The sequence below is a fragment of the Sinocyclocheilus grahami genome, unplaced genomic scaffold, assembly GCF_001515645.1.
Source record: "Sinocyclocheilus grahami isolate Dianchi unplaced genomic scaffold, SAMN03320097.WGS_v1.1 scaffold286.1, whole genome shotgun sequence".
Taxonomy (NCBI): Eukaryota; Metazoa; Chordata; class Actinopteri; order Cypriniformes; family Cyprinidae; genus Sinocyclocheilus; species Sinocyclocheilus grahami.
In genome coordinates, this window is record NW_015505465.1 from 154,812 (window position 1) to 170,066 (window position 15,255).

At 37.5% G+C, this 15,255-nt stretch overlaps 2 protein-coding genes and 1 pseudogene across 2 annotated transcripts in view; 2 read left to right on the plus strand and 1 right to left on the minus strand.

Annotated features, from left to right (window-relative positions):
- Positions 1-2,069: 2,069 nt before the first annotated feature.
- Positions 2,070-3,878, plus strand: LOC107600563 (epoxide hydrolase 1-like; annotated as a pseudogene).
- An 850-nt stretch (positions 3,879-4,728) lies between these two features.
- LOC107600571 (uncharacterized) lies at positions 4,729-8,036 on the minus strand. The gene is made up of 5 exons (XM_016292503.1): positions 7,631-8,036; positions 6,745-7,022; positions 6,283-6,660; positions 5,344-5,610; positions 4,729-5,259 (listed from the first exon to the last, which is right to left on the minus strand). Exons 1-5 carry the CDS (start codon positions 7,980-7,982, stop codon positions 4,729-4,731), a joined length of 1,806 nt encoding a protein of 601 aa, XP_016147989.1. The 5' UTR covers positions 7,983-8,036.
- A 1,370-nt stretch (positions 8,037-9,406) lies between these two features.
- The window catches only part of LOC107600572 (O-acetyl-ADP-ribose deacetylase MACROD2-like), a 607,387-nt gene continuing 601,538 nt past the window's right edge, over positions 9,407-15,255 (plus strand). The window contains exons 1-2 of the mRNA XM_016292504.1: positions 9,407-9,637; positions 11,987-12,091. Coding sequence (XP_016147990.1) covers positions 9,601-9,637; positions 11,987-12,091 — 142 coding nt within the window. The 5' untranslated portion in view covers positions 9,407-9,600. The remainder of the gene's footprint in view (positions 9,638-11,986; positions 12,092-15,255) is intronic.

Genomic DNA, 15,255 nt, shown 5'->3' on the forward strand with positions numbered 1-15,255 from the left:
TTGTCATTTCTCTGATCACAAATGCAGACATGGTTTTATGTTTACGTGGCGCGATGTAATGCAATGTGTAAACAGACAGTATAAGTCATTATAATCCGTAATTACTGGATGCAACAAATGCCTAATTTATAATGGGTTTTAATGTTTTGGTCTCATTGCTCCGGCCGGGACAAGGCATCACAATATGGTGAGGGGCGTACCATTTCCGTCACGTGCTTGAGGTATTCGGCCAATCACAACGCACTGGATAGCTGGCCAATCAGAGCACACCTCGCTTTTCAGACCGATGAGCTTTGTAAATATTGACGAGTTTCAGAAAGGCGGGGCATAGAGGAGAAACAATAATGTACAGTATGTGGAAAATAATGTGTTTTTTTAACCTTAAACCGCATAAACACATTGCATTACACCAAATAATGTTATTTTTAGCAACATCATATTACCCCTTTAAACGACATGTAGAATTAAGACTCAACAGTCATGAAATACTTTAAAATATAATTTTATTTGAGAAATAATCTCATCCTGGCATCACAAGACAACACCTTATGTAATGTGATGATAAAATCAACAGCAGCAATGTCAAGAAACCTGACAAATGGTCAAACAATGCAACAATATTAAGTATTATTTCGACAGTGAATGGTGGGAAGAGGGTGGATGAGGCTGAATAAAAAAAAACCCAATTAAAACCCCTTTTTTAAACTAAACTAAAAAAACCAGCAAAAACATGTTTATTTGCTTACTAAGTAAAAAAAAAATATAGTATTAAAGCCATTCTTAAGATTTTGGGCAGTTGGGGTTGACTGATTTCAAACAAAACGTTCAGAGTATGATGGGCACAGGCATACATTTTAGCCAATTTATTACATAGTGTTTTCATTTGTCATGTGTCTCCTAGAAACTAGGCACATACGTCTGCATGAGTTTGTTGTGTTCGAACAACTTGAAAGTCTGGTAGTGTGAGATTCTCAATCATTTACTGTACGATGACCAGTTTTTAAAATCTGTTCTGATCCATAAGTTTGTTTGTCGTTTGTTGTCAACTAACTTTTAGATAGACCCTTGGTAACCTCGATCGGTCTAAACTACAGCTCCTAGCACTCTCTTCTGCTGGGGTTGGAGCTGTTTTGTGCTACTTGGCGTGGAGGCAAAGCCCCAAAACATTACCAGTGGTGGATGGCTGGTGGGGAGCTGGAGAGAAGCCTTTAACTGAGGACGATACCATTCACAGATTTGTAGTGACGACCTCGGTGGAAGAGATAGAGGTGGGTGTACAACCTAAACAGCAATAATGTTTTATTCCAGTGTGTAATGCAATCTTTTGTGTGAAGAATGGTGTGGCAATCAGCAATTTTAGAACAAAATAATAGGTTTTCACATAAATCCCCACATGAACACTCTCTCTTCCACTTTCATGTGTGTTAAATATACACTCACTCAACCACTATATATTTAAATGTCATCATTAACCCCACTATTTTCTTTAGGATCTACAAAGACGCATTGATCAAACACGCTTCACGATTCCACTGGAGGATAGCCACTTTAATTATGGATTCAACTCTAACTATCTTAGACGGGTGGTCTCTTATTGGAGGCACCAGTTTGACTGGGAAAAGCAGGTGAAGGTGATTAACCAGTATCCTCACTTCAAAACCAAAATCGAGGGTAAGCACCTAACACTTTCAAAGGTGATCATTTACCTCACTAGATAAAACATGTAGTAACAAAGCATGCAATTTCAAGTCCCACATCTTGCATTCACAAAATGTGATTAGGTATATTACACACTGTTCATTTTAGTGAAAGCCTGTACTGCTTCTCAGGAATAGATGTGCATTTCGTCCACGTGAGGCCTGTCCAGAAGGCTGGACAGACAGTTCTCCCTCTCATGATGGTTCATGGCTGGCCTGGTTCCTTCTATGAGTTTTACAGGATCATACCTTTGCTCACTAAGACCGATTCAGATGTGGTCTTTGAGGTCATCTGCCCCTCCATTCCAGGCTATGGCTACTCAGAAGCCCCACATAAAAAGGATAAGTCTTTCAACATTTATGGAACTTATGGCTAATTCTGCTAGACAAAGACGTTGATAACTTTTCACAGACACACAAAAAGCAAGATGGCATATGGATAATATACAATCTAAACATATGATAGATGGGAAATGGAGAACAGACGTGCTGTTCTTTCCATTATTTCACATGAAGGATTCAACACTTTGGAGGCTGCTCGCATCTTCCATAAGCTGATGGAAAGACTTTTTACGTGCAAGGAGAAGACTGGGGAGCCTTCATTACAAACAACATGGCCCAGATGAAGCCAGAGTAAGAGTTTTACACCCCTTACTATCCTATAACTGTCCTTTTAATGACATGAGTCTCTGTCACTAGATTATTTGTCTCTTTTTCTGTAATATGTTTTTGTAATATAGAGTGCCTTTTATTAATTGTCAATTAAAAAGCTAACTTTTGCCCTCTTTAAAATAAGGTGCATTCGTGGTCTGCACTTGAACATGGTCATTGCCAGGACAGACAGCCTTGGACAGCTCCTCTCCTTAATCATTGGTCGCTACCTGCCGTTCCTGGTGGGCTTCACAAAGGAAGATGTCAGACGACTCTATCCTTACATGGAGAAGAATATATTTGATATACTGAGAGAAACTGGCTATTTACACATTCAAGCCACTAAACCAGACAGAGCAGGTAATACTTGGCACATATCATGTTATGCTTTTGGGTAATGTCAGATTAACACTTAATTGAAAGCCTAACTTAAAAATATGTTGCAGGTTGTGGACTGAATGACTCACCAGTCGGATTGGCTGCCTATATCTGGGAGAAATTCTCCTCTTGGACAGATTTAGGATTAGGAAACAAGAGACTTGGAGGATGGAGGTTTAGAGAGGTGAAGAAAGGTTAATCTCATACAGTTGCAGACATTTTGCACAAATGTACATATATATATATATATATACAGTACTGTTCCAAAGTTTGAGGTCAGTACAATTTTTTCATCTTTGCGAAGTCTCTTATACTCAGCAAAGCTGCATTTACTTGATCAAAAATACAGTAAAATCAGTAATATTGTGAAATAAATTTTAAAATAAGTTTGCTGTTTGAATTTATTTAAAAATATAATTTATCCCTTTGATGGCCAAGCTGGATTTTCAGCAACCATTACTCCAGTCTTCAGTGTCACATTATCCTTCAGAAATAATTCTAATAGTCTGATTTGGTGCTCTAGGATCATTTAAATATTTTGAATTTTATTTTATTATCAATATTGAAACTAGCAAAATCAAAAAATATAAAGGGTTAGTTCGATTTTAATTAAGTAGCTTTGTCACTTATTATATCACAGAAAGTTCAGTCTAGACAACCTCCTTACAAATGTCATGATCTACTGGACCGCATGTTCCATCATTCCCTCAATGCGCTTCTACAAAGAGAACCCGAAGAAAGATTTCAAGACAAGGGTGGACAGTGTGTAAGTTCAAAAAGTCTTTGTGGTGACCCAATGTAAATACTTATACCTCATACACATTGAATTCTTTGCAGCCTTTTCAAAAAAGATTTGATTTGTATGGCTAAAAAAAGCTTTTTCTTATTTCCCTTAAAGGACGAGTGTGTATGTGCCCACTGGCCTGGCTGCCTTTCCTGATGAGCTGCTCCACTGCCCTAGGGCCTGGGCTGGCTCACGGTTTACAGATGTGCGTTCTTTCACCTACATGCCCCGAGGGGGACACTTTGCTGCCTATGAAGAACCTCAGCTGATGGCTCGAGACATCTTTCAGTTTGTGGAGAAAGTGGAGAGCAAAGACCACAAATAACAGCAGTATATTAAGAAAATAATGCACTGCTCTTATAATTTCTGTTTAGTGTCATTAGTGCATTTAACAATCTAAAGTTAATTCAGTTGGGAATGCAAGGTTCAACATTAAGGAATGTTGTGGTTTTTCAATGAACCAAAGTTATATGAAAAAGTTCTGTACAATATAATTTTGTATTATACTGTTTTTTTTGCATGATTTCAACATAAGAACTCAAGATATACTTTTTACTGTGTACTGTTAAAATCAGTAAACATTTAAAAAAAAAAAATGAAACACTAACTTCTGCTTGCTAAAAAAGAAATTTAGTTTCATTGTACATCATAATATACATGCTACAATCGTCAGTTTGCATCGTTTCAACCAGATTTAATGATCTCTGACCTCAAGATTGAATGTTCTTTTGTAAGTGAATGGAATTGCAAATAAAAACAAAGAGTACAAATATATAGCACCAAATGGAAGTGTTAAAATGCATTATTTTCATGAAAATATATACTGAAAGACATAAAGAGCCTAAAACACATTTTAAGTAAATTAAAATCATGTACATGCATCAGTTTCCAGAAGCTACCATATAGCAATTGGTTTTAATTAATAGGAATTACAAATGGTCTTGGAGTAGCAGCTAAGATTATTAAACATTAGAAAACCACCACTGTATACTGTAAAAGTTAATAATATAAAATATATGGATTAGCAGATGACAATGTAAACATGGCATAAATAATCTGAGGTTTAAAAAAAAATGTAAATTCACACAGAATTCCTGAATAATAATAAAAAAAACAATAGCCCATGTACTTTTTGGCCAGTCATACAGCTGTGATCCCTGAGAATGGAGTGAATTGTATTTCAACATTCCCTGAAATCTGTTACTCTTTATTCCCTTATCATTTACAGAAACCTTTCACAGTGACAGGGGCTTGAAACCATATATAGTACTCTAGATCGGTTTTACTTTTTTGTAACTCCCTGGTGAGTGACAAATCACTGGCTATAGAGATGACTTGCCTTTTCACTTTTGTGGGGACTTTAAAATCCACTTTGGGCTTAAACCCAGTCACGCCACAATCCCGGTGACCCAGAGCCATGACCGTGGTAGTCATAAGCCGCACAGACTTGGCATCCGACAACAGGTCAGCCACAAACAATGTGCGGAAAAGCTGTCTTAGACAGGTTGAAGTCCTTAAGCAGTTTTCCCCGGCTCCCACAGCCACCGCTTCCATGTTTACCTCATACAGCTCGGTAGGAAGGACGGTAGACCCACCCAGCATGAAAAGCACACAAGGAACTTGGCTAAGAGAGAACAATGCCTCAAGGTGGGCCAGCACTTCATCTAGATCCTGCAATGTCCGCTGGCATCGACGCCAGTCCAAGCCCTCAGATGTCTTTGCAGACCGTTGGTTTACCATGTCCTTTGTCTGTGAGAAAGAAAGCACAATTCAGTCAAACTTTATTAGAATTATGAATTAAGGTATATCTATACATCAGGTATTCTGTAATACCTGAGTGGCATTATGCTGCTGTTTCTGGAGGAACACCATTTGGTCATATGTCATAGGTATCTGCTGCCGCTGGTAAAGGACACACTTCAGAAGCTCACAAACAAATCTACAGCAGCCATCCTGGGTGATATGGCCAGGAAAGACAACATTCACTCGTCCTTCTTCTCTTGCTCTCCAGAATATTTCCTCATCATCAATATGGTTTGCAGACACTCCGCTAGATTCACAATCCCTCTGACTGCCAGAAGAATTGGCCAAAGGATCAATCTGCTGGCAATCTTTATATGAGACATTCGCATGACAGTATGAAAACAAAATAAGTGGAATCAAAATTTCATTTTCCTGAGGCACAGACTAAATTAGACAAAGATAAAAGTCAATGATGTGACACTTTTTTTTTTTGTCCAGATCTAAGAATTATTTACAGTTTTATAAAAGAGTTTAGATAAGTTGTGTTCATTATTAATTAAAATTGTTTTTTTGCCTGATGCTTTGGGCATACAAACTATAAAAAAACACATACTACAATCATCAGTTTCAACCAGATGAAAGGAACCCTGACCAAAAGTTATAACACCGAAGTAAAGCATTAAATTGCATTATTTTCATTAAAATGTATAATTGAGAGGCTTGAAGAGCCTAAAACATTTAGCAGAAGTTTTCATCCATAGTGAATTAAAACTAGGTTTTTGCTTAAAATTATATATATATATATATATAAAGTAAAACCATTAAAATGCCATTAGTCACTCGTGACTGTATGTCATATATATATATATGTCAAGTTTTTTTTTTATTATTCTCATTTGTAATCAACTTGTTTATCAATTATTATTTATCAATGAGAAGCTTATACAGGAAATCTAACCATTTGCCACAACGTACCGTCACCTCTATGTTCTGTTCTTGCATGTGTGAGGATATTTTCATTTTCTTTACTTTGGGCTTAAACCCAGTCACGCCACAATCCCGGTGACCCAGAGCCATGACCGTGGTAGTCATAAGCCGCACAGACTTGGCATCCGACAACAGGTCAGCCACAAACAATGTGCGGAAAAGCTGTCTTAGACAGGTTGAAGTCCTTAAGCAGTTTTCCCCGGCTCCCACAGCCACCGCTTCCATGTTTACCTCATACAGCTCGGTAGGAAGGACGGTAGACCCACCCAGCATGAAAAGCACACAAGGAACTTGGCTAAGAGAGAACAATGCCTCAAGGTGGGCCAGCACTTCATCTAGATCCTGCAATGTCTGCTGGCATCGACGCCAGTCCAAGCCCTCAGATGTCTTTGCAGACCGTTGGTTTACCATGTCCTTTGTCTGTGAGAAAGAAAGCACAATTCAGTCAAACTTTATTAGAATTATGAATTAAGGTATATCTATACATCAGGTCTTCTGTAATACCTGAGTGGCATTATGCTGCTGTTTCTGGAGGAACACCATTTGGTCATATGTCATAGGTATCTGCTGCCGCTGGTAAAGGACACACTTCAGAAGCTCACAAACAAATCTACAGCAGCCATCCTGGGTGATATGGCCAGGAAAGACAACATTCACTCGTCCTTCTTCTCTTGCTCTCCAGAATATTTCCTCATCATCAATATGGTTTGCAGACACTCCGCTAGATTCACAATCCCTCTGACTGCCAGAAGAATTGGCCAAAGGATCAATCTGCTGGCAATCTTTATATGAGACATTCGCATGACAGTATGAAAACAAAATAAGTGGAATCAAAATTTCATTTTCCTGAGGCACAGACTAAATTAGACAAAGATAAAAGTCAATGATGTGACACTTTTTTTTTTGTCCAGATCTAAGAATTATTTACAGTTTTATAAAAGAGTTTAGATAAGTTGTGTTCATTATTAATTAAAAATTTTTTTTTGCCTGATGCTTTGGGCATACAAACTATAAAAAAACACATACTACAATCATCAGTTTCAACCAGATGAAAGGAACCCTGACCAAAAGTTATAACACCGAAGTAAAGCATTAAATTGCATTATTTTCATTAAAATTTATAATTGAGAGGCTTGAAGAGCCTAAAACATTTAGCAGAAGTTTTCATCCATAGTGAATTAAAACTAGGTTTTTGCTTAAAATTATATATATATATATATATATAAAGTAAAACCATTAAAATGCCATTAGTCACTCGTGACTGTATGTCATATATATATATATGTCAAGTTTTTTTTTTATTATTCTCATTTGTAATCAACTTGTTTATCAATTATTATTTATCAATGAGAAGCTTATACAGGAAATCTAACCATTTGCCACAACGTACCGTCACCTCTATGTTCTGTTCTTGCATGTGTGAGGATATTTTCATTTTCTTTGTCTTCTGATGGGTTTAAAGGGGGATCCCCGTCTCTCTCGACCTCACCATTGTTGTCCAACAAGCACACATTTTCCACCTTAGATTTAGTGGAGGATTCAGGATCATCGACATGGCACAAAATGTTCCATTCCTTTTCTCCATCAGAGGAAACCTTTGATTCTTCTTCCTGAGCTGTAGACTGATCGGTGTGAGTATTTGTGTTGTTGTAGCTGTTGTTAGAGGTTTCGTTGGTGTTGCTATGTGTGATGACAGTCATGTTTGTACAGTCTAACTCTCCTCTCCTCGATTCCTCTTCCATTTCTACTGTTTGAATTTGCCCAACGGGCACGGCATCATGGGAAACACGGGAACCGGAAATCATGAGAAATGCAATAAAAGCCCCTCCCTTGCATTTTATTGAACCTTTTTCATATTATAAATAAATCTTTGGTTAACTGAGCGTGGTATTTCAGATGTGTTTATGTGTTAATAGCCAGGCAATTTGTCCAGTGTTTTGTCCTATTGTTTTTATTATTTTTTGTTTTGTTTTATTTCTCTGATTTAAGTCGGTGACTGACGCCCTCTGCGGGTTTAATTTTTCATACAGTCATGTCAGGACTTTGGTTTTTGGCCATTCTAGTATCTAATCTAAATGCTATTAGGTTCTTGCCAAATTTATTGAAATTTCACAACAATGGAGCTTTTTGTACATTCTGTGCTCTAGTCAGGAGGCCTGCAGCGACCAGGCGTAAATCACGTCTCGTCAAATAAACTTTTTTTCTTAATGAAATATTTACCGATAATATGAAATAACGTCTTTTTGGAACAGAGTGATAATGCTAAGAATGAAAAAAAAAACAAACAAAAAAAAAACATTGACGTCCATATTTTCTCTCACATAACCAAATCCCCATAGCTTATATTTTAAGCAGTAATTAATAGCTATAAAATAATTAAATACACAAATGTACACATTATAGTTAATCAATGCCTTAAACTAACATATTCAATATATCTGAAGTCACAGAGCTCTTTTTAAAGACTCGTATGCAATCTATCTGGTTTGAAACACGTCCCCAGGCATTTACAGCAAACCTGTTATACAAAAAGGTTCATTTAGTAAATCACCAATATCATCAGATCTATCTTTTCCATTATTACAGAGTAAATATCGCTGGATAATACAAATGTTATAGATGTCATGCAAAGTATATGAGGAGTCAGTATGGATTTCAAAAGTTCCAGTCATTTTTATCACAAGTTAGTATTTTGGCATTCACCAAAACGCTAAAAAACTGAAGTTGCGTTTGCCACAAGAGGTAATGCCGCTCGCACGTTTTCCATTGCCATCGTTTTCAGACGGTATGTCGATAAATGATGGAGAGTCCTGGAATTTCTGTAACTTTATTGTAGATTTGACTATCCCAGTATATTACACAACCGCCGTATTTTGTTGAAGAAACACATAAGTAAAGTTGCACATCAATAAACCAATAAACAGCTGTATCAAATAGGTGCTCCATCCCCGCATTCCACTACCACGCACGGCGCTGCAGTCTTCTGAAGCTTTTTCACTCACTCCCCTCGGTTGCTACCCCACCAACCCTACGACGCTTTGACGCTCAACCTAGCCCACGTCAAGCGTATGCGCGTTTTACCGGACTGCCGCATGAAACCATCCAATCCTAACACCTCTTCCGCGTTCGAGCCGACCAATCGCCGCGCTCCATTTTCCACGCAGCCTCCACCGTTAGCGTTAAGGTAGGTTGCACCACTGCACAGTCTCCCCACCAACTACAATTTGACAGTTTCTCAGGTGAGGCGTCACGCCACAGGAGCTTTTTCACTTTCTCTTGAGTTTCAGCGCACATCTCACTGTGAGCCTGGGGTTGCTTAACTCAAAAAACAGTTACCAGAAGCCCTCACACCACGGCACCATGAGCAAAAAGAAAAAGGAGTGGAGAGCGGAGAAAGGTAAGGGTCTTTTGGACTTCCGTTTAAAGACAGGATTCATTACGGTAGTGTCAGTCTGGGGTTTGACATCCACCGGGTTGAACCTGGGGTCACAGCACGCACGTGGCGGGAGAAATGTCTTCTTATAAATGCTCTTGCCTCTTGAATCAACAGCATGGACAGATGCACACCTTCAGATGCAGGTGGAGCATCAGTACATGATGCTGTGATCAAGGCCCTGATGTGTCCAGCGTTAAAATCTGTTTAAATGCAAATCAGATGCATTAATTAGTGTTTAATCTTTTATAAATGAATTGGAACATGCATGTGTTGGATTGGTGCATTCAGTGAAAAACCATATGATAACATAAAAACCCCAATATGGTGCTTTGCATGAGCTATGACCATTGCACCCTTGATCAAGACGACAAACCCTGTGTGACTAACTCCATGAAGTCTGAACCTGTAACAGGTGCACTGTATGTCTGTTTGCATAAATGCATCAGCTAAATTACAAATTAAAAGGTCTGTTGATTAAACATTTAATGAGATAAATATTATGCACGCATGCACTTTTGCTAAATCCTGCTCCTGGATATCCACCTTCATAAGTAGTTTAGTTCTAGAGCTTTTGTCTGAAATTGTAAGTATAATAGCCAAAAATGAGTTGGTTCAGTTGCGTTTGATCAGAGTTGGAGATAAACTTTCCTGGAAGTTAGATTTCTAGGGACATGATGGTATAGTGGAACTTTGATAGTATGATTGGATGTTCTGCACTGTCCAATCCTGTTTGATAATATAATCATATTTTTGCTGGACACTTTATCACTACAATAAGATTGTTTATAATAATTTGAAGTGCACAAGCACTGCCACCTGTTCTTGACATAAACATCACTCAGTGTGACCTGAAGTTCATGACAACACTGTTTATTGATTGTTAAAAATTTGTGACAAAATTATGTCTTATGAAGTTGCAAGACTGTAAATCATTAGGTTGACAGCATTGTTACTTGATACGCATTAATGGTCCACTATCATAAATCAGACTCATAATAATATGATAAACTGTATATGATGAGCGCTATTGACTTACCGCCTAGTGTAATACAGTGCAATGCAGTAAACAAACATCAAATACTTCTGTTATGATATCTTTAGATGGCGATTTGATTAAATGAATCAGCTTTGTTGGCGTTTGTGCTATTTTAAAATCGCAAGTACACATTGCACTCATAAAGCCACCTTTGTGAAAGACATCTTCATTCGTGTAGCAATAGGGAGTGCAGGAGGATAAAAATGGAAAAAATAAATTAATAAAGATGGTTGAAAAGACAGATGTAGGGTCAGTCAGCTTGAAAAATCAGTAGTGTCGGCAGGGGCACTTTGGAGCTGGTTTGTATCAAGAATATCAAGGTAAAGTTTTATTTTGTCTTGAGTCAAAAAAAAATGTTTGGGAGCTTCTTAGAGATTATTACATTTAATATTAATTTAACTTCTTATCTTACCACAAAATAACTGCATAATAACTGCAATGTGGACCCATTAGGCTTTACTTTATTGCACCAATTTCTAGAAATACCAAATGTTGCATTTGAGTTATTAACTTCTGTTAGTACCTCTGCTTTGTATATTTCTGATTTTATTTTCATGTTTTATTTAGTCTGCACAAATGTAGTTAAAGTGAAAATACAATGTTAAACAGTTTTCAAAAAAAGGTTTGGGTTATGATAAAAATAAGAAACAAAATTAAAACCTATTCTATTCTAAAACCTATTGTTAACATAATTATAATTTTTTTATTGTCCTTTATTTTAAGTGTAGAATTATGGGTTTTGTACCCTCCCTCCTATAAAACTTTTGTAAGGAGTTGTATGTCATTTAGTGTCAACAAAGGTTGCATTAATGGGAGAAACAAAAGTGAAACTAAAACCTTAGAAAGAAAGTTATGAACCTGTGGATGGAGAATGAAAAGAGAAAGAAGGATATAGAGTGTAATCAGAAACCAACTGTATAAACTTTAGTCTATTGCAGTCTTGCAAGTCCTCAAATTATGGCCACATAAATATTAGTGAATTATGTTGTCCATGTACACTACATAAAACAGATCACACACAGTCTGGTTCCATGTCAGGCCTGCAGCTGAATGCTGAACAATGTACCCTCATTAGCTTGTCACTTCTTTCTTACACACACTTACATGGCTGCCACAATTACCACACCAAAGAGTACCACTCTGGCACGATGCATAGAGCTAGTCGCAGATGTTCCTTTATGAACCCCTCTGATTCAAACTGATTAGCTTTGCTTCACAAGACGTGCTCTTGTCTGTCTGTATACTATGACGGTGTGGTTTCTTCTTTTGCACAGAGCGCTTACTCAGTCTTGGTCTTGAGGATAGGCACAAAGATTATCGAGGAAACTATGTGCCATTGGACAAGATCCCCACCTGGGCAAATCATGACAATAATACAGGTAAATCTAGACGCCTTTCTGACTTGTTTTTCAACCATAGGCATACTTGGGAAAGCTGTTTGAAAATTGTTTGCAGTTTGTTTTGTGGTGCAGAAGTTACACACGTTATTCTTAAGTAGCCCACATGCTTTTACAATAGTGAATTGTATATGCTACCATTCTGTAAGATTTTTTATTTTTTGAAGGAAAATTTATATTTTGTTCCGCATTAAATTGATTAAAAGTGACGGTAAAGACATTTATAATGATTTCGAGGAAATGCTGTTATTTTTAACTCAGGAATTTAGTTAAATTGAACTCCTTCAGAAATTCTAAAAAAAAAATCATTTTCATGAATTTCTAAAATCATGTGACATGAAAGATTGGAGTAATGGATGCTGAAAATTCAGCTTTGTATAACATGTATAACTTTTAGTAGTGCCTATGTTTCTTGGTGAACAGCTTTAGAGTGTATTCTATTGGATTAAAGTTGCATAGTCATCCTAGAAGAAGGTACTGGTTGTTTCATGTCCTTCTCTACCAGAAGACACAATAGTCACTCTGCATGCAAGTGACTTGCTGCCCTTTTGAAGGGAGAGGACACATGGGTCAGTGAGACCCTGACAGCTCAGATATCATAGCTTATTTATAGATGAAGATAGTTGCGCTATTCTGACCAGCTATCTAAGTTTTATTAGTAGATTTAGTTGAGCAAATAGATGGTGACATTCCTCAATGTCACCTTTTGTGTTCAGCAAAATGAGTTTGAAACAACTTGAGGGTGAGTAGCTAAATGATGACCGACTTTTAATTTTTGGGTGAACTATTCTTTTAAGTTCTGACTCGGGTTATCCAATCTGCCACAACTGCAATGTTCAAGGTTTAAAAAATTTTTTTTTTTTAAACATCTTTAAGACTGTCATTTGTACAGAGGGTCCGTAGATTTGCACTGAGAGAGAGAGAAAGAAAGCATGTGCGATTACCTGCGTCTGCCCCTTCATCAGGTCAAGTCATATTCATGAAAAAAATCAGTTTGCCATCAGCTGTCAGAAGAAGAATGCAATATCTTTGTCATAGCATTTTTTCAGCATTTAAGGGAATTTCTATGACTTTTACTTAGGGCTCAAGGCTCTTTTTTATCACAGGCTGTGATGATAATCGCTTGAAGAAATGTAATTATAAATCAGGGTATCCAGACGCAGCCACTGTGAGTGCCTCCTCTGCCATGTTGCCGTCAAATAAAACGGCTGCCGTGCCAACTTGCTACCTTAAACAAAAGCTTGCAACATTATTCCCGTCTCCGGGGTCTTCTGATTGGTCCACTGTAATTTAGGCCTATGTCTTTTATTTGCATTCAAACAAACAAGACGAATAACATGAAAAAGAAAATGCAATGGAATTGTTCACCAAAAAATGAAAATGCTGTCATCACTTACTCATCCTCATGTCATTTCAAACCTGTATGACTTGACATTCTTTCATGTAACACAAAAAGAAAATGTGTTTTTCATGGTCTTTTTTTCACTGAACTATTTGCAGTACAGATGAAACTCATAATCTCAGAGCTGTCCCTTATTCTTGAATATTGATCTGTTCTGGATCATTGCCATATCGGGTCTTCTCATTGGTCCACTGTTTTGAAACTGAAATTGATGAGCAGCATTGCATGTAAAAGTTGAAATTCTTTTAACTTGACATGGCGTCTTTACATGGCCCTCGTGTGAGATGCTGCAAAAACCCGAGCACAAGTGTAACAGTCCATCCAGTGCGTGTTTACATAGAAAAACAATAGAAAAGTGGTGCATTGGACTGTGCGAATGGCCTCCAATGGGTTACTTTTCCATTGTTTTTCTATGTAAACACTCAAAATAATAAACATTTTTACGAGCAGCACCACTCATCAATGTCAGTTCCAAAACAGTGGACCAATTGGAAGACCCCGGGCACACATTGCAAGCTTTTGTTTACAGTAGCAATTTGACATGGCAATGGTTTTGTGGCATGGCAGCTGTTGTTTCCTGTTTCATATACTGTTGCATATAAGCTTAGATTGGTCTAATTTCAGAATGAAAAAAGTATAAATGATTATCCCTTGGCTAACAGCTAACTGGTTCAGACTAGTTTTTAAAACTCCATTTTAACAATGGCTGTATTTATGCAACTGGCCCCAGAAGATCAGGAATGATTTTAAAGGCATAGTTCAACCAAATAAGAAACTTCTGTCATCATTTACTTACTCTTAAAGGGATAGTTCACCCCAAAATGAAAATTCTGTCATTAATTACTCACCCTCATGTCATTCCAAACATGTAACACCTTCGTTCATCTTTGGAACACAAATTAAGATATTTTTGATGAAATCCGAGAGCTCTCTGCTCCATAGACAGTAAGGGTCCTACCATGATCAAGGCACAGAAACATAGCAATGACATCGTTAAAATGGTCCATGTGACATCAGAGGTTCAACCGTAATTTTATGAAACTACAATAATACTTTTTGTGCACAAAGAAAACAAAAATAATGACTTTATTCAACGATTTCTTCTCTTCCGGGACACTCCTCTGCCATTATCAACACATGTGCGTGGTGCTGCTGACGTAGAACACGCATGCGATTCACTTTGTTTATGTACATAGGAACATAATGTGCATGTCTATAATGGCGTTGGACTGTCCCGGAAGAGAAGAAATCGTTGAATAAAGTCTTTATTTTTGTTTTCTTTGTGCACAAAAAGTATTCTCGTAGTATTCTCCTTACTACTCTCCTTTCTGTACCTTGATCGTGGTAGGACCCTTGCTGTCTATGGAGGGGCAGAGAGCACTCGGATTTCATGAAAAATATCTTAATTTGTGTTCTGAAGATGAACGGGTTGGGTAAGGTCTTATGGGTTTGGAACGACATGAGGGTGAGGTGAACTAACCCTTTAAGGCCCGTTCACATCAAGAAGGATAACTATATTAGCGTCCACCCCAGTGCACAATATTGTCTGTTTATTCTGGGTGCATTCGCGTCTGCTGCTTTAAATTCTTCAGCCTGTGATAGCAGGATCGATTCTGATTGGGTGTCAATGTTTTTATCATTCATCAGCTGGAAAAAATTATTCTGAAAGTGATTCCAATTATATTGTTTTTCTGTGCCTTTATCGTTATAGCTGTGGTGTGGACTCTGCTATTCTTTAAAATTG